The 24132-nt window shown below is 40.8% G+C and overlaps 1 protein-coding gene across 2 annotated transcripts in view; it reads right to left on the reverse strand.

Annotated features, from left to right (window-relative positions):
• Positions 1–595: 595 nt before the first annotated feature.
• Positions 596–24132, reverse strand: part of SELENOI (selenoprotein I) — a 44373-nt gene continuing 20836 nt past the window's right edge. Inside the window, exons 2-10 of one of the 2 annotated variants that reach the window (XM_070946910.1) lie at positions 22146–22214; positions 21714–21822; positions 12878–12952; positions 11364–11626; positions 8982–9090; positions 5542–5590; positions 5102–5282; positions 3065–3247; positions 596–1286 (exon numbers count right to left, since the gene is read on the reverse strand). In XM_070946910.1, the coding sequence (XP_070803011.1) occupies positions 1158–1286; positions 3065–3247; positions 5102–5282; positions 5542–5590; positions 8982–9090; positions 11364–11626; positions 12878–12952; positions 21714–21822; positions 22146–22214 (1167 nt within the window). In that variant the 3' untranslated portion in view covers positions 596–1157. The remainder of the gene's footprint in view (positions 1287–3064; positions 3248–5101; positions 5283–5541; positions 5591–8981; positions 9091–11363; positions 11627–12877; positions 12953–21713; positions 21823–22145; positions 22215–24132) is intronic. The other variant, XM_070946918.1, reaches the window with a different exon arrangement.

Raw genomic sequence — 24132 nt, forward strand, 5'->3', positions numbered from 1 at the left:
ATAATGCTTCGTGTTTACAAAAGAAAAGATAAATAATAATTTCACAACTCAAGGTTTTCTACAGAATGGAATGTGTCATCCACAAGTGGAGCTCCTTATCAAACCATTCATAAAAGTTGCCTTTGCCATTAATTACATATGAAAAAAAAAATTCTGTGCTCACTTTCTTCTGGGTGCAACCTTTCCAAGAAAAATGGGTTTAGGCTACACTCTTCATTTAAGCACACATACACAAACAAACAAAAATCTTCCTCAAATAAAGTACAAACAGAAGAGAAAAATCAGTGCTGAGTCTTCACCATCACTCTATTGTTCAACTGATTCCCAACCAGATAATAAACAGAAGCAAACCATTTCTACAACCGAACATGGGGATCAAAATCATTTGCATTTCTTGTTTTCAATTAATTGTACCCAAGAAAAGCAGTGTCACTCGGAAAGAGTATGCACCAGACCTAATAAACAATTCTGATGCAAGCCAACCTTAACCCATAAAATGGTAATGTTGTTTATCACAATCTCAACTTAATCCTATGATAAACATGAAGGAAGAATGTCTGTTACTCAGTCCTCCCCAATGCTTGAAATTACAGCATTTGCTGTGGCCCCACTCTCTCTTCACAAGGCATGAGCCACAATTTGAAGGGAGGGGATTAAAAAAAATGGCATTTGGGAAAACGTAACTGACTAGTCATGGCTTAAGGAAGTTGTGACCTCCGAGCTCTTTAGAAGAATCAATTGTTTCTTTAAAAAAAAAAACCAATACCCTCTTGTATAACTGGATCTCTGATTTTAGGATGTGGAACAGTTTGCAATAATGTACTTCAGTTCCCAAGGGTAGTTTTCTGGGCCCCTCGTTCTCAGCATAGCCATGATGAGAGTTCTGTGGCAATCTTACAGTTCTAAAGCCACCGTCCATGCCTTTGTGCCTGATGATCTTTCTTTGAAGATTCCATGAGGTCCTCTCCTGATCATGTAGTTTTACTGTCTGCACATTTCTGGAAGGTGGCATGAAGCAGCAGGGAAGGAGACATGAACAACAACCCTCTCTGGTTTCTGGGTCCTACATGTTCTGTGCCCCCCCCCCAAACCATCCAAAGCAGGTTAAATCTAGTTCCATGGTGATGGTTGAAGTATATTTACACAGGCTACCAAATTTACAGTGCCTCTGAAGACCGCAGGCTGACGTTTTCTTCTGATGATACCTTTTCCAAGCCTAGTCAATCAGAACTGGGCTTTTGTAAAGAAAAGGTTTGGATGTTGAAGTGTTTACTAAGCTGCCTCACCTAAATGGAAAGAGAAGAGAGCAAATGAAGATAAACCTGAAAACAAGGCTGGGCATGCAGAAGCTTTCCCCCTCCCCCTCTGTGCATTCACATTCTTTGTCTGGAATATAACTTAGACTTAGAATAACGTTATTGTCACTTTGAATGTACACTAATTGGCATACATTAAAATGAAATTTTGTTGCATTCAGCTCTCAAAGAATCACAACCTCCAATATACACTACATAAGCATAACAAAATAAACAAATAAATAAATACAAACAAAATTATGCATATACCCACATATATTATATGACACAGAGAAACAACACAGCGTAGTTCGGATGTATACATGTACATGGCTTTATGTCAGTCTAGCAATCCTCCAGGTAATCCATTTTCCATTGACATTATTTCAAGGCAAACTAGAACTGGGAAGGGTATTTTAGGTAAACAGGTGATCCTACTTTAACAGGTCTGAAGGATGTGTTGCAGTGGGATGTTCAACATGGCTAGAGCTTTGATCTTTAAGCAAGGACAACATATCAAGCTCTTGTTGGGTTTTTTAAAACTACTAATTGAAAGTTTTGGATTCCCTGCCAATCCCTGAAGCACCAAAGCTTTCATCCCCTTTGGTCTCTAAGAAAGGGCCCAAACCTTAGCATATGGACCCACATGGTTAGTTCCCTAGACTTAAAGTCTCTCAGTACAAATTCAAAACTCTCAGAATCACCCAACAATTTGAGATTGCTTTGGTTCTATTACTGCTTTACAACAAGAGATACGCTATAGAAAATATATCCATGCAGGTTTTCACAGCCAGCATCAGTCCAAAGGTAATGAACTTCTGGCTGATCAGCTAAACTGTAGCCTATGAGCCTGGAGGTTCATCACTATTGCATAGAAAATATTTTTTTTATTTATTTATTTTATTAGGCTTATATGCAGCCCTATCTCCAACAGACTCAAGGCAGCTCACAACAATAAAAACCACAATAATCCATTATACAAAGTTGAAAATAGTTGAAAGGGTGGCTTTTCCTTTCAGGAATGAATCAAAATCTTGTCTTTATTCAACTTGTATTGCTCAATGGGAACTCCTATTCAAGCTATGGTCACAGTTCAGTTACTTTAAAAACAGATTTTGATCTTACATTTTAGGCAACTTTAATTTATTTAGTCAGTTACCAGTACTGGCTTACACTGACCCCATTCTCAAGTACAGGTAATCTTTTACTTACAACTATTTGTTTAGTGACTGCTTGAAGTTACAGCAGCCCTGAAAAAAGTGACTTATGACCATTTTTCACACTTACGACTCTTGGGCATTCCCTTTGGCAAACAGTCAAAATTTGGATGATTGGCAACCAACATGTGTTTATGATGGTTACAGTGTCCCAAGGTCATGTGATCACCTTCTGCGACCTTCTGACAAGCAAAGTCCACTGGGAAGCCAGATTCACTTAACTTAAGATAGATGTTACTAACTTAACAACTGCAGTGATTCACTTAACAACTGTGGCAAGAAAGATTAAAAAATGGGTCAAAATTCACTCAACTGTCTTGCTTAGCTATAGAAACTTTGGGTTCAATTGTCATCATAAGTTGAGGACTCGCTGTACAGGATTGCCTACAGATGAACCAAGGAGACAACTCAAGGGACCTCAGTGGGTCAACGATAAGTCAACAACTGGTATGTTTTCCAATGTTACCTCTATCACCTGTTGCCATACATGGAAAGTACAGCAATGCTGAAATGGACAATTCAGGGAGACCCAAACCCTGCGGAATGGCTTACCACATTGACTCCATAATGAATGTGTGCCAACGTGATGACAATGGTGATTAAATAGAGGAGATTCGTTTCCTGTTCCGGTACCAAGGATGACATCACTACAAGGATAACAAGCGCAAGTGGAAGAAGCAGCCAGTTCACTGGCTGACATCGAGTGCTGCTCATCTGACTGACGATCAATTGACACTAGAAGAAAGGGCAAAACATCAAAAGAAAGTTAGGGGGAGAAGAAAGAAATTTGAGATTGGTTTTCCTCCCAATCTAGGCTAGTTGAGAATATTTGAGAATTACTGTCTGAATGCCCCTGAAGGGCAGGAAACGGGGCTGGCTGTTTCAGTCGACCCAACACCTGTGTCCCTCTTAAAGTAATCCACTGCTCCAGTAGTAAATCATTTGGCGAATGTAAATAATGCTGAGAATATTTGAGAATACATGGCCTTGACTGAACATTTTGGCTAATTCAATTTAGCATTGTCCACCATTTTGATGACTATCTAAGGAGTTGCAAGTACCCCGATTCCTTCTAACATGAAATGTGCTCTCTTTGTACACAACAAAATCTGTGAATTGCTAAAGAGACTTCCAATTACACTGGGTTCTGTAGTGTTTGGTTTTGGTTTCCTTACATGCCCTTTATCTTTCCCACCATGCTGGCTGGAGAAATTCTAGGAGCTGAAGTCCACGTATCTTAAAGTTGCTGAGGTTGAGAACAAAACACTGCTCCGGAACGTAAAAGAACCAGGCATCTGGAACAGGCCATTTTTAGACTCTCACATCCAAACTCATGCCCTATCTCCACTGATTGCTATTCTAGGGGAAATTGGGGAGTTGAAGTCCATACATCTTAAAGTTGCCAGGTTTGAAAAACTCTGAGCTAGATTGTGCTTCAGCATTTTCCATTGGCTTTCTAAATAGTGGATTCCATTACTCTTGCTGATAAAAATAATTAACTGTTAAAAGCAGTTTTTAATAGTATTTGACCAGAATCTGCTTCCCTGCATTGTAAATCCATTGATCTTTATAATCCATATCCTGATAAAATACAGAACCTGTTGTGGTGTTTTGGGCATTATCCACGGATGAAATTCACTTACCTTTGCTACCGGTTTGTTATCACACATGAGACACCTCTGCGCATGTGCAGGACCTTCTATGCATACGCAGAGGGTCAAAAACAGGACATGATGACGTCCAGGCAGATGGGCAGAGCCTTCCACCACTGCCAGTACCGGTTTGCCCCGAGCCATATAGAACCGGCTCAATTTCACCATTGGCATTATCCTTTTAGATCAGTGTGCAAGAAGTACATCCCAAGGCTTACATGTGGCGTCTTAGCATTCCTTTAGAAGCCTCCAGACTGGGAGGGGCCAAATATTTAGGTATTTTTAAGGCACCCATTTCAATCCCTATCCAAAAACCTGGTTTTGGCTCTGCCTAATTCTGGAGAACCTCAATGTCTTGTAGTAAACCACATATGGCTCAGATCAATGGAAACTACCCACCCATTATGGTTATTTCTACCTAGAGCTGTGGTGGCGCAGTGATAAGAATGCAATACTGCAGGCTACTTCTGCTGCCTGCTGGCTGCCTGCAATTTGGCATTTCAAATCTCACTAGGCTCAAGGTGGACTCAGCCTTCCATCCTTCCGAAGTCTGTAAAATGAGGACCTAGATTGTTGGGGGCAATATGCTGACTCTGTAAACCCCTTAGAGTGGGCAGTAAAGCACTGTGAAACGATATATAAGTGCTATTCCTATTGCTTATTCAGCCCCCTGCTTCCTCTTTAGGTTTCTCTTGTTAAGTGGTGTTGGACTGTAACCAGCAGCAGTGCAGGCAGTCATGTCAGGTGCTGTAGAAATTGTGGGAGGTGTGTGTGTGTGTGTGCGCACACACACACATGAGAGGGGAAGGGAAGACCGAGACTAAAAGGATGCCTGGTTTGGCTGAGACAAATGGATTAACGATCAAAGCATCTTTCTTCTTCCTGACCTCTGAGCCTTTTGGAAGCCTGACTTTGAAGCAGAAAGGATGAAACTTACAGAGATATTTGCGAAGGCCGTCCCAACCATGAAATAGAAGAGGCGCGGCTGGGTCTCCAGGATATCTGTTGGTGACTGGAAGATCCAAATGGTGCACAAAGTGAAAAGGAGGACTGGCGAGAAGAAAGGCAGCATGGCTTCATAGAAGGAGTGGTGCTTGAGGATGCCTTTGGCATAGGCTCTGAAGGACAGAAGGCAGCAAACAAGGGCTTGGTGAACGAGTGGGCCAAAGTAAGGTCATTTGGCAGAAGGGAGAGTCAACATTTGAATGGGAGTTGGGAGCCTGGCACTGCAGCCAGAGAGGGAGTGGCTGGTATCTCCATGCCCCCATCTGAACTTGAAAAGCCAAGGGACGGTGGATGTTTGCCCAATATACTTTGCTTTTTCAACACTATCTCTGCAATGTGCAGATGCTACCCCTGACAATGCAAAACACTTACATGTAGTAATTGTTCAAGCTCATGGGAATGGTCACAGTAACCGCACAACCTAAAAAGGAAAAGATAGAACCAATTTACTTTTCCAATGAATCTATCTTTCTCCTTCAGATAAAAGCAGGAGACCCAACCAAATCTATCCTGATTATTTTCTTTCTGATTTGGGAGCCATGCATACTGTTATAAGGCAGCATTTACACTGTGAAATCATAGTCAAGCAAATCTTATACTCCATGTAATGTTTGAACTGGGCAAAAAAAAAAAAAAAATCATCACAAATAATTCTATATGCTCCCTGTTAATTGAGAAAATTAAAAAATTGGAACATTGAGTCATAATTTAGATTTGCATCAACAATTAATATACTCAGGCCTAATATTTACAATATCATTAACATGATTATTTGCTAGTTTTCAAAAGCAGCTATCATTCCAGGCAAGGAATTAGCAATTCGGAGCTTGTAAGTCCCCTCCCCAAGATGTCCAAAACTGCATCAAAGAAATTCAATTCATACTGATTAACAATGGTATATGATTTTTATATTTTGAACGGCAACAGCAATAAAATAGATGTAATAAACATCCAACAGTCTTAATGCTTACCTCCCCCAATCTCAAAAAGGGGAAAGGCTAAACCTGCTCCCCTGTGGAGACAGCAAAACAAAACTCCATCCACTGTGGCCCCCTTATGACTACAATTTTTTTTAAAAAGGCAGTCTTTGATGCATAAATAATGTGTCTGCTCACCCTCATATTTGCTTTATATTAGCTCATGTTAATGTTGCAAAGAATTATAAATACTTGATGTAAGAAGGAGCAGCTATTAGGATTAGTGTATTTTTCGCACTGTAAGACGCACTTCCCCCCAAAAAAAGTGGGTGGAAATGTCTGTGTCTTATAGAGCGAATGTTGCTGAAGCCCCGCCCACTTGCAGCCTCCACGTGCCCCATTTTTTGGCCCGTTCCAGGTGGTGGCAATTGGCAGCAATCCCCACCACCTGGAATGGGCTGAAAATGGGGTGCACGGAGGCAGCAATTGGCAGCGATTGGTGGTGATCCCCGCAGCCTGGAACAGCTGATCGGTGGTATTCTGGGAGGCCAATCCAACCGCCGATCAGCTGCTCATGCTAAATTGGGCTGTGCTGAACATGACCAGGTTGTTTGCTGTTTGCTCCAATGAGTCAAATAGCTGGGAGGCAGAGGCAGATTTTTTTTTCTTGTTTTCCTCCCCAAAAGCTAGGTGCGTCTTATGGTCTGGAGTGTCTTATAGTGCAAAAAATATGGTACATTTATAAGGAGAAATCTGTATCTGATTGTAAATTGCTGAGGATCAAGAAAATGGTTTTCATACACCTCGCTTAATATTTTTACTATTTTTCGTATGTTTTCATCTATTTTCATATCTTTAGCAGGCAGTAGTATCTGGGGCTATTTATCTCCCTTTAAGAAGCTAACCTGAAGTTATGCATGGTTAATACTTAAATGGGAGACAATGATGATATCAAACCTATAGATTTGGATTCTAGAACAAGGAAGTAGAAACCACTTCTGTATTGTTGCCAAGAAAACTAATCTCTATAGTTTTGATATTATTTTAGAATTAAACTAGATACTGTGGTTAATGCAGATTGTCCCATAGATACTTCTCCAAAAGTCATGTAGATCACATTGATGTGAAATGTATCTGCATAGAAATGTAAATCACATTGTTTTGAAGTATGTGAAATATGTTGAAACCGGTCTCTATTTTTGCTTATGTTAAAGGAATTAAAGCACCTTAAGGATAAAATAGTAATTGGTAATTTACCATGATGGAGATTGGGATGGAAACGAGGGGCAACATTTCAACTGCAATTCTGTAACTTAAAATCCAAGGCAGGGTGTATTTTGAAAGTTTTTAGAAAAGCTTTGAGATAAAGGTGAATCACCAAGCAGCTCCTAGTTAGAAAGTAACCATTTCAGAAACAACTGGAATAATTAACTAAAGTTCTGTGTACTTTGTGCTCTACAATATATGATATGATTTGGCTATGTCTGCCAGAAGAGGGCTCCAAGGTTGTACTAGGAATATGCTGGATTAGGTTACAGATTTGTCCAAGCTTTAATGTACATTTCCTACTGCCCAGAAGAAAATGGTGGGGAGGAAAAAATAGCGGGGACCCAAATTTGAAAGAAAAACTGTATTCCTCTCTTGCCTCAGAATTTCCTGAATTATTGAGCTGTCAATAGGAAATTCCTTGGTTTTGATATATGTTGGTTGAGAATATATTCTTAAGAATGTGGTGAATATGCCACACTTATTCCAATTTATTCACATTCGTTCTCCAAATACTGCCCCTAAAGTCAGTTTAGACAATTTTTTTATTATGTTATGTTCCAACAAATCAGTGTTGATTCCTAGTGACCAATATGGACAGGTTTTCTCCATGGCAATCTGTTTCTAATTTGGTCTTCCAAAAGTGGATTCATAGCCTCTGTATATTCACCTTATTGCTAATCATCCTCTTATTTATTTATTTATTTATTTATTTATTTATTTATTCATTTATTCATTTATTTATTTATTTATTTACTTACTTACTTACTTACTTACTTACTTACTTACTTACTTACTTACTTACTTACTTACTTATTTATTTAATTTGCTGCCCATTTCACCATGAGGCAACTCTGGGCAGCTTACAACAATAAAAGCAATAAAACCATACAGACACATGTATCTGACTACAATAATGTTATCTGACTTCTCTTTCATTTCACCCTTCCTAGCTTTAGAATCTTCTCTGGAGAACTTGGGTCTCTGCATTTATGTGTTTGAAGCTAGATAATTTAAGCCTGGTCATTTGTGCCCTGAGTGAAGAACTCTGGTTGTTCGATGATTCACTGGTTTAGTTTTTTCAAAATATTCTAAGGAGTCTTCTCCAACACTAAGTTCAAAAGTCTCAATACCTTCTTATCCTACTTTTTCAGAGTCCAACTTTCACTTTCATGGAGTGTCATAGGAAATACCATTGTTTACACAATTCTTTATCTTTTGCAAGGCCTTCATGGCTGCTGTACCAAGTGCTAGTCTGCAGCACTTTTCTTGAGTGCTCATTCCTTCACTTTTGATGGTTGATCCTAAAAGGCGGAAACTATCTTCCCCTTTGATATTTCATGATCAATTCTAATGCTTTACTTTTACACCCACTTAATTATCATGTTATATACAACTCATTTGCTACAATGCAGACAGACTGAAACCTGGTGTCAGTTTTAGATTTTCAACAGAAATGTCATCTGGTATGAGATATTCTGGAACAAATAACTTCTCAGTGTGACCTCCTCCCATCCCTATCCTGTAGGAAAATTCAGCATAAACAACAAACATTTTCTTGATAAAGACGTGCTAGGTTTTGGTACAAAGCAGCTCAAAAGATACAGGTTTCTACAAGCATCTTCTTACCAATAATCATTACAACGAACAGATCTCTGTATAAAAAATGAAACAGGAAAGGGTTGTACCAGGCCTCCACTCCTATGATGGATGTCACGATATATACTACTGAAATGGTCTGGAAAAGAAGGCAGAATTACAGATCTTTATAATAATCATCCATCCAGCATTTCCAATTGACAAAATTGTCTAGAGATCAAAAAAATTCATGTAAAACATGAATCTTGTTGGTGGAAATATCCCAAAAGTGTCTTTTTTTTTTACTCTGTGACTGCTGCAACTGCATGTCCAAGCGTTAGTAATTAGTGCAAAGAGCAGAGCTAACTTTTCTTACCATTGCTAAAAGGGAAGGAGCTATAAACCAAGATAGCCTCTCCCAAACTAAGCATCCTACAAGTATTTGCATTTCCATACCTATTTTACTGAGAATGCTGGAAGGTGACATCTGGAAGGTCTCCAAAATGGGAAACTGGCCCAGAAAATACTCCAATGTTCTTAAGCTGCTGAACGCAAATTGTATCTTGAGAGTATGATCAAGGCACTCTTATGAAATAGTCCCCACGAACTTGCCCATTCACAAAATGATTGTGAATGGTGGTGCGCCGTGATGGTGCAGTGGTTAGAATGCAGTACTGCAGACTACTTCTGCAGACTGCTGGCTGCCTGTAGTTTGCCAGTTTGAGTTTCACCGGCTCAAAGTTGACTCAGCCTTCCATCCTTCCAAGGTCATTAAAATGAGAATCCAAATTGTTGAAGGAAATAGGCTGACTCTAAACCACTTAGAGAGGGCTGGAAAGCACTGTGAAGCAGTATATAAGTCTAAGTGCTATTGCTATTTGCATGAGGGATATGAATAATCAGTGAGCATCAATATATCAGAAAGCTCTGAGGACATGCTGAAGGAACTTGTGGTACTCAATCTGGAGAAAAGACAATTGGGGTGACATAGTATCAGTTTTTGGGTACGTAAAAGAATGCCATAGGGAAGGGGATCAGGTAAGATTTTCCTTTCCCATTGAAATTTAAAGCAGAAATAAAGAATTTAAATTATACCTACCGAGACTTCATTTGAATAGGAGAAAATTGTCCTGATAATAAATCAGTAGTCTACCTATAAAGGCTATGAGTTTTTAAGAAGATGCAGGAGAGCCATCTATCAAGGATGGTTTTGCTGTAGACTGCAGAGAATTGCACATGATTCCTGTAGTCATTTTTCATAATTTGCATTTTACAGGATGGTTTACTGCAACTATCCAGAGACCAGTAAATTTTATGGAAAGGGAAGGGGAGTTGGACTGCCCCAAGTCTTTAAAAAAAAAAAAAAAATCTGGGAACAAATTCTATAGGCTAAAAGCATGAGTGTATAAAGTTTAATATCATGAAAGATATATACCGTGTTTCCTTGAAAATAAGACCCTGTCTTATATTTTTTTGAACCCTGAAATAAGCGCTTGGCCTTATTGCCATGCGTTCAAAAGCCCGATTGGGCTTATTATCAGGTGATGTCTTATTTTGGGGGAAACAGGGTACACATAGACCAATTTAGCTGAGTCCTGAAAGCACACACAGAAAAGAGGACAGGCAGAAACGTTTCATCCGATATTCTCCATTTACAGTTATGAGACTTCGGATTTTTGTTAATGGATTTCAGGTGGAATTTCTCTTCCTAAATTTATGAATGAGACTGCATATGGAAAATAAGGAAACAGACTTTATTGTGGAAAAAAAAATATCAAGGTCCCCTCTGCTCAGCCATGCAAGTATTTAAGTCCAAGTCAATAAAACCTGCAGGCAGCTAACATAAGAGGGCAAAGGGCTTTTTTAAGGTTCCAACGTGGTGAGTGATTATTCAGAAAGTGTTCAGTAGGGCATCACAGAAGAGCGGAAGGAAAGTGCCTGCCCACCAGCATTCGGGGAGGAGAGGACAACTAACACCAACCAAAACAACGATAGTCATTAGCTGTTTCACAAACAAAGCTACTTTTGCCAAGGTCTATGACGGTCACGATTCTATGCACATGCAAACATAATTAATTTAATTAATTTTCATTACGCAAAGTGGTGCATTTATTTCTCACCCAACTCTAATCTGAGTGAAATCATTAGATGTGGGGGTGGGGATTGTGGTTGTGGCGTCACGTAATTTCATGCATTGTTTCAGAGGGTCACGGCACCAAAAGGTTTGAAAGCTCCAGGGTCAAATCATTTGTACATCTTATTTCAAGCCTTCTAAAGAAATCTCACATAAAATAATTGGGGCTTTAACCTGAAAGTGGTAATAATACCCCAGGGAAACAAATCTAAACCCCAGAGAATCAAAATAAGCCAGATCTCTGCCCACTGTTAAGGCAACCTTTGGAAATGAGTGTGGCAAAATGCTGGTTGACTTACCACCTGGCTGATATCGTAGCCCCAAGGCAGGAAGAGAATCCCTGTATTATATTTCTCCCAATGGGAAAGGATGAATGAGAACAAAACCACCCAGAGGAGCAGGTAGAGGATAAAAACGCTGACACCATTGGATCCTCGGCCAAAAGTGGAATACACGGTCACCACAAAGAACATGCAAGCCCAGCTGTCCAGGCCATGGTCAAAGAGTTCCCCAAGTGGGGAGCTGGATTGGGTGCGACGTGCCTGTTTCCCATCCACACCATCTGAAGAGAAAGACATCACAGAAAGAGAAGGTTAACTGATTGCCAGGGGTGAAATGCTCCTGGTTCGGACCGGATGATCTGATCTGGTAGCGATGGAGGTGGGTGGTTCGGAGAACCAGTAGCAAAAATCCCTGCCCCCCACATGCCCAGCTGAGCCGCGCGATCATCAGAGGCCTTTTTTTTTTTTTTACTTTTAAAAGCTTTTAAAAGTAAAAAAAAAAGGCCTCTGATGATTGCGCGGCTCAGCTGGGATCGTCAGAGCCTTTTGAAAGCATTTTTTCTATAACCTCTTTGGCCGAAGAAGTTGTAAAAAAATGCTTTTTAAAGTAAAAAAAAAAAAAAAAGTTGGCCACGCCTACCCAGTCACATTAACCCCCCACCACCAAGCCACGCCCACAGAACCGGTAGTAACAAATTTTACATTTCACCACTGCTGATTGCTTCCAATTCTATTGAGTGGCTGGGATTAAAATTAGAAGAAAAATACATTAAGGAAAGAAATCAAAGCAAAAATATTTAAGAACTGAGCTTGGTGAGGCTTCGACAATTCATAAACCAAAGCCCATTTACTTGTGCCATTGTTGCTAAAAACAGCTGAAAGTGCAGGTGGTTTTATGCGGCAGAAAAAAAAGATTTGGTTTCCGATTGTGGTTAATTGAATCCCTAAAACATTCCCCCCTTCTCCGTTGTAAATCCTACTATTTTCCTAAAATTGCTACCGATCCATAACTGTTCTTTTGCAGGACTCTTAAGGCCTTGTATCACTGCATTCAAGTATTCTTGCTACAATTTTTTCCTATGTACATAGTACTCGCCCTTTACTTTACTAGTAGTAGATACTCTTATTTCCTTTTGTAAAAGTTGATCAGAATATGTTGCTTCCAGAAGAAAACTAAAACAAATTGCTTGTGGCTTTGCATTTGCATCTTCCAGACCTTCCTTTCTTGCCCCTGATAAAACTGAAATGGAGAAGCAACCGCTATTTCAGAAATATGAATGTGCAACAGAGAACAGAACAGCTTCTCTATCCCTCCTGTCTTTCGGAAAAACATCCTCTCCTATTTCAGCCACAAGCATTGGTGGTAAGAGGCATAAGGTACAATCTGCTTGCATATGTATTTTGCACTAGACTTGTAAGTGTAATAAGAGGCAGCTGTTTTATTCAGGGAATTTGGTCTCAATAATATTAATGCTCATTAATTATGTTGTTGATTGTATAAATACAGTGCACAGGAAATTAACAGATCTTACCTAGAGTATAAGCCGCAAAATTGAGGAGACCCACTATGACCCACACTTTGTTCGGAACGTGCTTTTGGTCTGGTGCTGCAGGAAAGAGAATAATTCTGAGTCATTATTTTCTCTAGGAAAACATTTTTCAAACAAGAGTACATTTTAGCCATTAAGATCAGGCTCATCCTATTGCAGGCTTATCCAGCCTGGAACTCTTCTAAAGTTTCAGAACAATAATAAATCACAGCAGCTGGTTAGCAGTTGATTGGTGTTACCTGACCTCAAAAAAGCTTGGGTGAGCAACTATCAGGAAATACTAGGCTCTAAATTAGAAAGAAGTTTTAAAAAATTCTAGAAGAAGGAAATGGCAAAGATGATGCAGAAAATCTATTCTAAGTTTGTTACCTGCTTGTATCAGCAAATCTTTACTTACCACTGAATTCATAGCAGCTACCGCCCAATTGTGAAATGCCACTCTTATTGCTATAATTGTAGCGTAAATTAGTGATTTATTTATTCATTCAGCACATTTCTACACCGCCCACTACTTGTGACTCTGAGTGGCTTACAATAAATTCAAACTACAATGAGCCACGGTGGCGCAGTGGTTAGAGTGCAGTACTGCAGGCTATTTCTGCTGCCTGCCGGCTGCCAGCAATTTGGCAGTTCAAATCTCACCAGGCTCAAGGTTGACTCAGCCTTCCATCCTTCCTAGGTGGGTAAAATGAAGACCCAGATTGTTGGGGGCAATATGCTGACTCTGTAAACCGCTTAGAGAGAGCTGTAAAGCACTGTGAAGTGGTATATAAGTCTAAGTCCTATTGCTATTGCTACAATTACAAGTTGAAATAATATGCTGATAAACCAGTATTAGAATGGGACATACAAATTTCCTGGTGGGTGAGGCTTCAAGGCACTGAGACTGAACCGAAAAATTAAACTGCACATTAGCTGTGCTTCTTAATGAATTATGCCCCCTGCCCGTACCAAATCAAAACTTGAGACAACATGTCCTTCCCGGGACTCTCCTGATGCTTGGACTGCAAACCTGACAATTCGTCACCATTTGGCACAGGGCTAGGACTGATGGGAAATGGAATCAAAATCATCTGGAAAATACTATATTGCATTTTATATTAATAAATAAAGCAACCCTTGCCCTGTGAAGGCCATGCAATGCTTCCTTTCAAAAAGGTGTGGGTGTGGACAGAAAAAGAATGAGGTTTCATTTCCATTTAATTAAATGTAGTTATTAATCTTTGGGTGTATGTACATTCCGTGAATTTGTGAATGCAAATCTTGGGAGAGGCAGGCTGCATTCAATCCAGGGAATTCAAGTTGTGTACTACTGCTCTAAAAGTTATAAACCCTTCTCAATACGTAAGGAAACGAAACAGCATTTCAGCCACTGTAAAGTATCATGGTTCTAATTTTTCTTTTTCTCTCAGGTGTGAATTTCAGTACTAACAAATACAAAGCCTGCGTTTCCATTTAATTATATCCACTGTTTAATTATATCACTGTTAAGTGAGACATGCTTATTCAGAAAGTGCTGATTCTCTGAATGAGGGTGCCTTTCCCGCCGCCTTGAAAGAGGCGGTGGTGAGGCCCCTCCTCAAGAAGCCTTCCCTGGACCCGGCTGAATTAGCCAACTACCGTCCGGTCTCCAACCTTCGTTTTGTGGCGAAGGTTGTTGAGAGTGTGGTGGCACGACAGCTGCCCAGGCACCTGGATGAAGCTATCTATCTAGACCCGTACCAGTCGGGCTTCAGGCAGGGGCACAGCACAGAAACGGCATTGGTCGCGTTGGTGGATGATCTCTGGAGGGCTCGGGACAGGGGTTGCTCCTCTGTCCTAGTCCTATTAGATCTCTCAGCGGTTTTTGATACCATCGACCATGGTATCATGCTGCAGCGGTTGAGAGGGTTAGGAGTAGGGGGCACCGTTTTGCGGTGGTTCTCTTCCTTCCTCTCCGGCCGCTCGCAGTTTGTGTTGGCAGGGGGGCAGAAGTCGACCTCGAGGCATCTCGCATGGGGAGTGCCACAAGGGTCGGTCCTCTCGCCTCTTCTGTTCAACATTTATGTGAAGCCGCTGGGTGAGATCATCCGTGGTTTTGGGGTGAAGTGTCACCTGTACGCTGATGATACTCAGCTGTACATCTCCACCCCAGACCACCCCAACGATGCCCTTGATGTGATGTCTCGCTGCCTGGAGGCCGTACGGGCCTGGATGGGGAGGAACAGGCTCAGACTCAACCCATCCAAGACCGAGTGGCTGTGGTTGCCGGCGTCCCGATATAGTCAGCAGGTGCCATCGCTGACTATTGGGGGTGAATCCCTGCCCCCCACAGAGAGGGCTCGCAATCTGGGTGTCCTCCTGGACGCACGGCTGTCTTTAGAAGAGCATATGACGGCCGTGGCCAGGGGGGCCTTTTATCAGGTTCGCCTGATCCGCCAGTTGCAGCCCTTTCTGGACCGGGATGCCTTGCGCACGGTCACTCATGCCCTTGTCACCTCCCGGCTGGACTATTGTAATGCTCTCTACATGGGGCTCCCCTTGAAGAGCACTCGGAGGCTCCAACTGGTCCAGAATGCGGCCGCGCGGGTGGTTATGGGCGCAACCCGCTGTGCCTGCGTGACACCCCTCCTGCGCGAGCTGCACTGGCTTCCGGTGGTCTTCCGGGTGCGATTCAAGGTGTTGGTTACCACCTTTAAAGCGCTCCATGGCACAGGACCCGGGTACCTTCAAGACCGTCTTCTGCCACCAATAGCCTCCCACCGACCAGTCCGTTCCCACAGAGAGGGTCTCCTCAGGGTGCCATCAGCCAAGTTATGTCGGCTGGCGACACCCAGGGGGAGGGCCTTCTCTGTGGGAGCCCCAGCCCTGTGGAATGAACTGCCCCCGGAAATACGCAAGATCTCTGACCTCCGGGTGTTCCGCTGCGCATTGAAGACCTTGTTGTTCCGCCAGGCAGAGCTGTCAATATAATAATTTTAAATTGGGGTATTTTAAATTTTAGAGTTTTTAAAGCAGCCAAATCTATTTAATTATTTTAATTTTTAATTATTGTTGTGTCTTGTGTTTTAAACTGGCTGTACACCGCCCTGAGTCCTTCGGGAGAAGGGCGGTATAGAAATAAAATTATTATTATTATTATTATTATTATTATTCTTGGAAAAAAATTGAACACAAAGGACCAAAGATAATAGCACTTAGCACATATGTATGTATGTATGTACCGTGTTTTCCCAAAAATAAGACCCTGTCTTATATTTTTTTGAACCCTGAAATAAGTGCTTGGCCTTATTGCCATGCGCTCAAAAGCCCAATTGGGCTTATTATCAGGGGATGTCTTATTTTGGGGAAAACAGGATATATGTATGTATGTATGTATGTATATGTATGTATGTATGCATATGTACATTATATATACACATATCACTCCATAGTGTTTTACATCCCTCTCTAAGCGTTTTACAAATGTCAGCATATTGCTCCCAACAAACTGGGTCCTCATTTTACTGACCTCGGAAGGATGGAAGGCTGAGTCAACCTTGAGCTGGTCAGGAAACTCCTGGCAGTGGGCAGAATTAGCCTGCAATATTGAATTCTAACCACCACAGCTACTTCTACTATAACTAGTATAATTACCTGTTGTTTTGACATAATTTGAGGTAATAGATTGTATATCAATGAAAAGCAAAACATCCAGCTGACGTTGAAAAAGTTAGTAGGATGATATTTTTACCAGGTAATTCTGGGCTCATAGCCTAGATTGTAAAGTCCAAAAATATAAACACAGGAAGAAGGCAATGCCAACTATTTTCCCTCTTACTGTCAACAAACACCATCAATTTGTTCATGTAATCATTGGAATTTTAACTTACTTTGTTTTATTTATTCAATTTATTTGCTACCCATCTCACAACCTTGGGGGAGACTTGACCAGTGAAATGCAAAATAAAACAAAGAGTTTCTGTATTAATGAAGCCTCATGTACTCTTGGCAAGAATTTAAATCCTTACTTTGTACTTTCACATAGCTGATTTCCATTACCTATATTTCTGCCAAATTTCATTCAGGCTTATGTATAATATTAAAACTTTATTAGCTAGCTCTGCATAAATTTTAAATTCCTTTTGGGTCAAAATTCTGAGAGACCATGTTTTTTTTTTAAAGAAAAATGCCTTTAGGGAGAGAAAAATACATATTCCGCTCTCAATCTGAATGGAATTTGCCTTTCCGGTTAGGAAAAATAGACCCAGGAAGCAGCACTATTATAAAAACTGTTATCATATTGGTTATTAGCTGGGCAGCAAACCGCAGTGAAAGAAATAAACAAGAGGAGATTTGTCTGCCCTCATAATCATTTTTGCAAACAAACACACAGAGGGCAGTTGCCATATACTATTTGCTGAGATGGACATCTTAAAACATGTCTTTCTTCATATCTCACCCACATACAGAGAAGGAAAACCAACATTCTCAATTTCAAAACAACAGGAGCCACTGAGGCATCTTTGCAGAATTTCATTAAGGATAATCCTCCTTGTAGAGGAAAAGAGATCAAACAACATTCTCCGCTTAGTCAGACTTAGGGGATGTTAACTCTAATTAAAACTTAAATGTTACTCTTGGACAGTAAATGGATTGTGGCTAAGCCTACGAGTAGTGGATCCAATTAAGCATTACAATCAAATAAGACAAAAAAGAGCTGCAGCAAGAAGTTGCAACATGGATAGCTCCTGATAAGTTTTTGCTGGAACAAAAGACAGCGACTGTATCCTATTTGGTAGCTAATTAGAACTTCATTCAATCTCCCTAATCTGCTTTGCAAACTTCTAATTAGGTAGGTATTATCTCTACAACTGTTGATGAAGAATCCCACATCTTATATAAAATATTTTGTGAAACTGTATCCTAGGGCTGTCAGATTCACGTCGTCATGGCATCATCAACATGATGTATCGGGACTTTTCCCCCCTTCACTAAACCGGATGGGGGCGGAGCCAGCAGGTGACGCATCCGGCCCACAGGCCATGAGTTTGACACACCTGCTCTAACCATTTAATTTCTTTGGACTCCTAGGATAATGGAGGAAAATTAGACTTAACTTTCTGCATCTTATTATTTCCATTTTCTTTCCATTTTTCATTATAAAATAGTTCCAGCACACTGATGACTTTTGATTCAGTGCAGCATCTGAAATTGTTTCTAATAACATTCTCAGAAAAAAAAAAGGGGGGAAATTCATTGCTACAATCTAATACAATCCACTGTTCTGTAAAACAGTTAAAACAATCCTGCACTACTGGGATCTCAAGTTGAGTTTATTGGTTTTTATGGCATGCATCATAAAGGGTGTTTTCTTAATATGGTTTTGACTATTACTTCTTAATGCATTTTTCTCCTATTGTTGTTCTATTGTAAATTCTAAGTCTGTGGATTGATGAAACAAAAAACTAAAGATTTCTTCTTGTTGTTAGTTGCAAAGTCATGTCCGACCCATTGCGACCCCATGGACAACGTTCCTCCAGGCCTTCCTGTCCCCTACTATCATCTGGAGTCCATTTAAGCTCACTCCGACTGCTTCAGTGACTCCATCCATCCACCTCATTCTCTGTCATCCCCTTCTTCTTTTGCCCTCAATCTTTCCCAGCATTAGGCTCTTCTCCAGTGAGTCCTTCCTTCTCATTAGGTGGCCAAAGTATTTGAGTTTCATCTTCAGGATCTGGCCTTCTAAAGAGCAGTCAGGGTTGATCTCTTCTAGGACTGACTAGTTTGATCGGCTTGCAGTCCAAGGAACTCGCAGGAGTCTTCTCCAGCACCATAGTTCAAAGGCCTCAATTCTCTGGCGCTCAGCCTTTCTTATGGTCCAACTTTCACAGCCATACATTGCAACTGGGAAAACCATAGTTTGACTATATGCACTTTTGTTGGCAGGGTGATTTCTTAACACAGTACAATTTGGGTTGTTATGAAAGAGAGTGTAGTTCAAGGCTGTCAAACTCCCAGCCTGTGGGCCGGATGCGTCACACACTGGCCACGCCCATTCCCGGTTTATCAAAGGGGAAAAAAGTCCTGATATGTCACATGACGTTGCCGTGATGACGTGAGTTTGACACCCCTGGTGTAGCTGTTAACAGTGATCCAGAACGAGGGAAACCCAAATTCAAGTCTACCCTCAGCCACAACCGCCTTCCCCAATCAGATTCAATCTGTCCAAATCATTCCTCTCAAGAAAAGCTGTGGGTAGTCCCTCATTTTAGTGAGATGATGGAAGCCAGATGCAGGAAATACTAGCTCTTGGACACAGTTCCAAAATTTTGGAACAAGCCTTCCCATAGAGATTAGAGTAGCCTCATATTTTGGAAGGTTGTTACAATAGAGTTCTTCTAAAGGAGTTTGGGGTTTATGGACATTACACTGAGTGTCAAGCCACGAGTAAATTGTGCTCCATATATTTTCTTTTTTATTATGAATGTTTGTTGTACTGTAAGTTTGTTTTTGTATGATGATAACTGTTATTAGCCGCCAGATTCAATAAATAAATGGATATTACTATCCAGATTTATGCAACCTCAACCAATTCCCAGCTGCCCAGAGTCGCTCCAAACAGTGGGGAGGGGCAATATATAAATAAAATAAAATAATTTGTGGACCCAGGTTGAAGCACCTGCATTATCAGGTACTAAACAGGTAGTTGGCTTACTAACCATTTAACAAATGTTTACTGTTATGATGGCCTTGGACTTCCAGCTGTTGTAAAACACTGTGCTATCCCCCGTTCATATAATTGCAATCTGGGTGACTGGCAACCTGCCTGCACTTACAATTGGTTGCCAAGCACCCTGTGATCACTATTTGCAACCTTCTCTGCTGGATTTCCCTCTCATTTCTGGAGGCTGGTTGAAAGAGCTGCCTGCCAAGGGAAGCTGAACTCCTTTGGTGGAGTGAAGGGATGTTGTTCAGATTCTGAAAATCTGAGCTATTCCTGCATCCTGTCAAAAGCGTTCCCTTTCCCATGTGGAGGGGAGCTTAAATCCTTCAGAGGGGTAGAGAAATTAAACTCATATCCTGATGATTTAAGCTCTGCTTCCTGACGCTGGGGAAGGAGTTCCCTTCCCTGAATGGAAGAGAGCTGACATCCTTCGGCAAGCAGCTCTTTCAGCCAGTCTCTAGAGATGAGAGGGAGCCAAAATGCAAGCAGGATTTTCAGCTCTTCAGCATAGATAGATAGATAATAAGGTAAGATAAAATGTGTTGGATGCCTCAGGTGGGTGGGGAAGGCCCTGGGAGGCCTGGTGCATCAGCATGCAAGTGCCTTTTCATTCAGGGGCTGTAAATCCTGCTTGAATTTTGGCAGGAGGGATTTTCAGCTTCTGAGGCTCCCAGGTTCCGTAAAAGGCGCCCTGCATTCCTTACTTGGGACTCTGCCCACTTAACAACCACATCCAGGAGTGCCAGGATTTTGATTACTGAAGAAAACTGTCATAGGGGCAGTCACATGACACCTTGCTTAACAACTGCTTCGCTCAACAACCAATCCCAATTGTAGTCATTAAGTGAGGACCAAAGACTACCTGTAAAGTCCTTCATGGTTTGGCATCATATGTAAAGGAATATTTCTTCCCTGTAATTTCCAATTGTAGTCTAAGATCCTCTTCAAAGAGGATTTTCTCCCAGGGCAATAATGGCTAGGGACCATCCACAGTTGTCAAGTGAACCTATGATTTGCAGCCAGTGTGGTTTTGCCAAAAACTGGCAATATTCTGGTATTCAGCCAAGCTGTTGTAAAATATCGTTTGCAGGACAATGCAAATGGCTGTATGTACAGCCCAACTGCCAAACAGCCGAAGTGCAATCATGTGACCTGTGTGTGTGTGTGTGTGTGTGTGTGTGTGTGTGTGTGTGTGAGGGAGGGAAGGAGGGAGAGGGAATGAATTTTAGTCCTGCCTTAAGCATAAAGCTAGCTGTGTGACTGAGTCACTTCCTCTCAGCCCTAGCAAAGAAGTAATGGCAAGCCACTTCTAAAAAAACCTTGCTAAGAAAATTGCAGGGCCTCCCAAATAATCACCAGGAGTCAAACTGCACAGGGTATTAGAAAATGCCTATAAGATTCTGGTATTTGACAAAGCTGTTGTAAAATATAGTCAGCAGGATAATGCAAATGGCTTTATGTGCAGCCCAATTGCCAAACGCCCAAAGTGCAATCATGTGACCTCGGGGAGTGTGTGTGTGAGAGAGAGGGAGGGGGAGAGAGAGAGAGAGAGAGAGAGAGAGAGAGACTGAGACTGTCAGAATATTGAATCAGGGTTGTAAGCCCCCAAAGTCTGTCAGAACTTTGAACTGTTGCTAAGCAACCGTTCATAAGTAAAGTACTACCTGTACCTATATTTTCATTCTCTCAGGTATTTATATTTATAATGCATTTTAATTGTGACTTATCATATTTCAGTTTTAATTTAAAACCTCGACACACTATTGTGATATTAGTGTCCTGCAAGCACCTAGATATATACTGGTTTTGAAGGACAGTATACATATTTGTAAAAACCTGTAAAAAATAAATCAAGAAATTGGAAAACCTAAGAGCACCATAGCAATACTAAATGGGCAATAACTCAACCAACACAAGGGCTCAGTTCATACAAAAAGTTAAATCAGATTATTTTACTCATGGTTTGTTGAATAAATATGTGTGGCCTAAGATTTCTGAGTGAGTCTGAATATCAAGCAAGGCCAATATCAAACAGATATCAATATCAAGAATATATTTTTCATCATTCTCATTATTCTTGTGATTATAAAGGCACACACAATTTAAAAATTGAATGAAACATCAAAGTCTTACCGGAAGCATAAAAATCAGGGTCAAAGTACGCCATGAGAAAGAAGTTGAAGACAAGTAGCAAGAAACCAGAAAATGTTATCAAATTTGGGGCCAGCCACTTAGGGAAAATCTAGGAGAAAGCAAGTAAAAACACACACACAAAGTTCATATTAATGGACATAGTAATTTTCATCATGGATACATAAACAAGAAGAAAATAACTATTCATTTGACATAAGCAGCGGAAAATAAAATCCAGTCCACAAGGTGACTGGCACTTACAAATGATCAAGTTTTCTGAGAAGGGAATCTCCTTGGTTAGCCAAGAGAAAAGAAAGGGGTCGTACCAATGTCAAATGGGTCATAATTTTTTTCTATTTGCAGAGAGTTAAACGTAGCCCAAGTGTAGCACGGAAAGCATACTTAAAAAGGGCGGACAAGAGGTTTACTCACCTTAACTACAGTGTTCCAAAATGGATGCATAACATACAGGGAAAGAGGGTTGTTGTCCACAGCACTGTACTATAAAGGAAGCCGAGAGAATAAAGAGGATCAGCTGAAAGCCTTAAAACAGTGTTTCTCAATCTTGGAAGCTTGAAGATGAGAGGTCTTCAACTCCTAGAATCCCCCAGCCAGCAGCGCTGGCTGGGGGATTCTGGGAGTTGAAGTCCACCCATCTTCAAGCTTCCAAGGTTGAGAAACACTGCCTTAGAAAGTTCTTCCAGGAAGCTTACAAGTAGGACATCTGCATTCGTATCATCTCACACTTCTCCAGAATCAAACAACAGGTTGTTCCGTGAAAGTGGGGAGCCTCTACATATTCTCTGTGTCAATCATTTTTGGAGAGGCATTCATTAATGCTCTTTGCACCTGACAACTACACTTCAGGGCCAGTTTTCATAAAACTTGATAACGGCATTGTACAGCTCAGAACACAACTGTTTATAAATACCTTTTCATTTCACAACCTCAGGGTGAGGGATAAAGAACACCTCTACTAATATGATGGCTGTGTCAATTCCACAAGATCAACGACAGGGAAGATAGAGTATCGACAGTAATCTATTCTGATTGATTAAGAGTGAGAAAGGCTATGTTATAGATCGTAATTAGGTTGATCTTTCTCAGTATTGAATATTGTATTATTTACAACTCAATGGAACACTTGCTAATGTTCATGTAACTTCTTGTCCTACAGCAAAATTTAAAATCTGGCTAAGCATCCATATAATTAACCCACATTAAAGCCACTCCAAACTGTCACTCAAACTTCCAAATTACCATTGTTTTTGATTTGCTTTTCTGTCTGATGCTTCCAGACAAGGAGTATAAGACACACCTAGGTTCAAGGGACTATCTATGAAGTTCAATACATTTGGGTTGTGAGTTTGCATAAAGCACTTTCTGGACGGTAGATAATGGAGTTTAACACACACACACACACACACATGCATACACACATAATTCTGCTATGTTATTTCAGAGTGATAGTGGGTGGTGGTATGTTCCTGGAAGGGATGAATGAAGCAATCTGGCAGTTTATGCCAAGACTGTATATTCCTACTGGAGTCACCCAACTAAACAAGCGGGCACCCACATTAGGCGGCAGCAGTATAAGAAGATGCTGATAGCACATGATCACAATAGAGACAACAATAAAGACACATTTGCAAACTGTGCTTGGGAAGGCAATAGTAAATAATTACCGTATTTTTCAGAGTATAAATCGCACCTTTTTTTTCCCCAAAAAAGAAGGTAAAAATCTGGGTGCGTCTTATATTCTGAATGTAGCCCCACCCAGCTTCTCAAACGGAGGTTTCAGAGGCTGAAAAAAGCATCAGAAACAAAGCTTCAGAAAAGAAGCCTCCAAACAGAACTTCAGAAAAAAAGCCTCCAAACAGAGCTTCAGAAAAGAAGTCCCCAAACAGAGTTTCAGAGGCTTTTTTTCTGAAGCTGTTTCGGAGTCTTTCAGAGACAGAAAAAAAAAAGCAAGAAAAAGCAAGGCACAGAGCTCACAACCAAGGAACCTATTGCTAAAATTCACCTCTGGGAACAGCTGATTGGGGGTATTCCGGGAGGCTGATCCACCTGCCAATCAGCTTTTTTCTTATTTTCCTCCCCAAAAACTAAGGTGCGTCTTATACTCCGAAAAATAAGGTACTGTCTTTTAACATTCCAATTCTAATAGATAAGATAAAGGATAATATACTGTAGTGGCAACTATGAGCCCTTGAATTTGAATGGCACGCTACATATTATTGAGGAAAAGCTGGGGATCTTTTAGAATTCTGATAATGTTTATGATGTTTATAAGCTCCATTTGCTCACTGTTGAACCTTATTCAGAGAGCTATCAATCTTATTGTTGGAACAATCCATCCTTATTAATGGAGAGATTCTCAGTGTCAGTCCAATGTAGTGGAATCAGGCATAGAGAGAGA

Source organism: Pituophis catenifer, unplaced genomic scaffold, assembly GCF_029215685.1.
Source record: "Pituophis catenifer annectens isolate HBS135680 unplaced genomic scaffold, rPitCat1.0.hap2 SCAF_1, whole genome shotgun sequence".
Lineage (NCBI taxonomy): Eukaryota > Metazoa > Chordata > Lepidosauria > Squamata > Colubridae > Pituophis > Pituophis catenifer.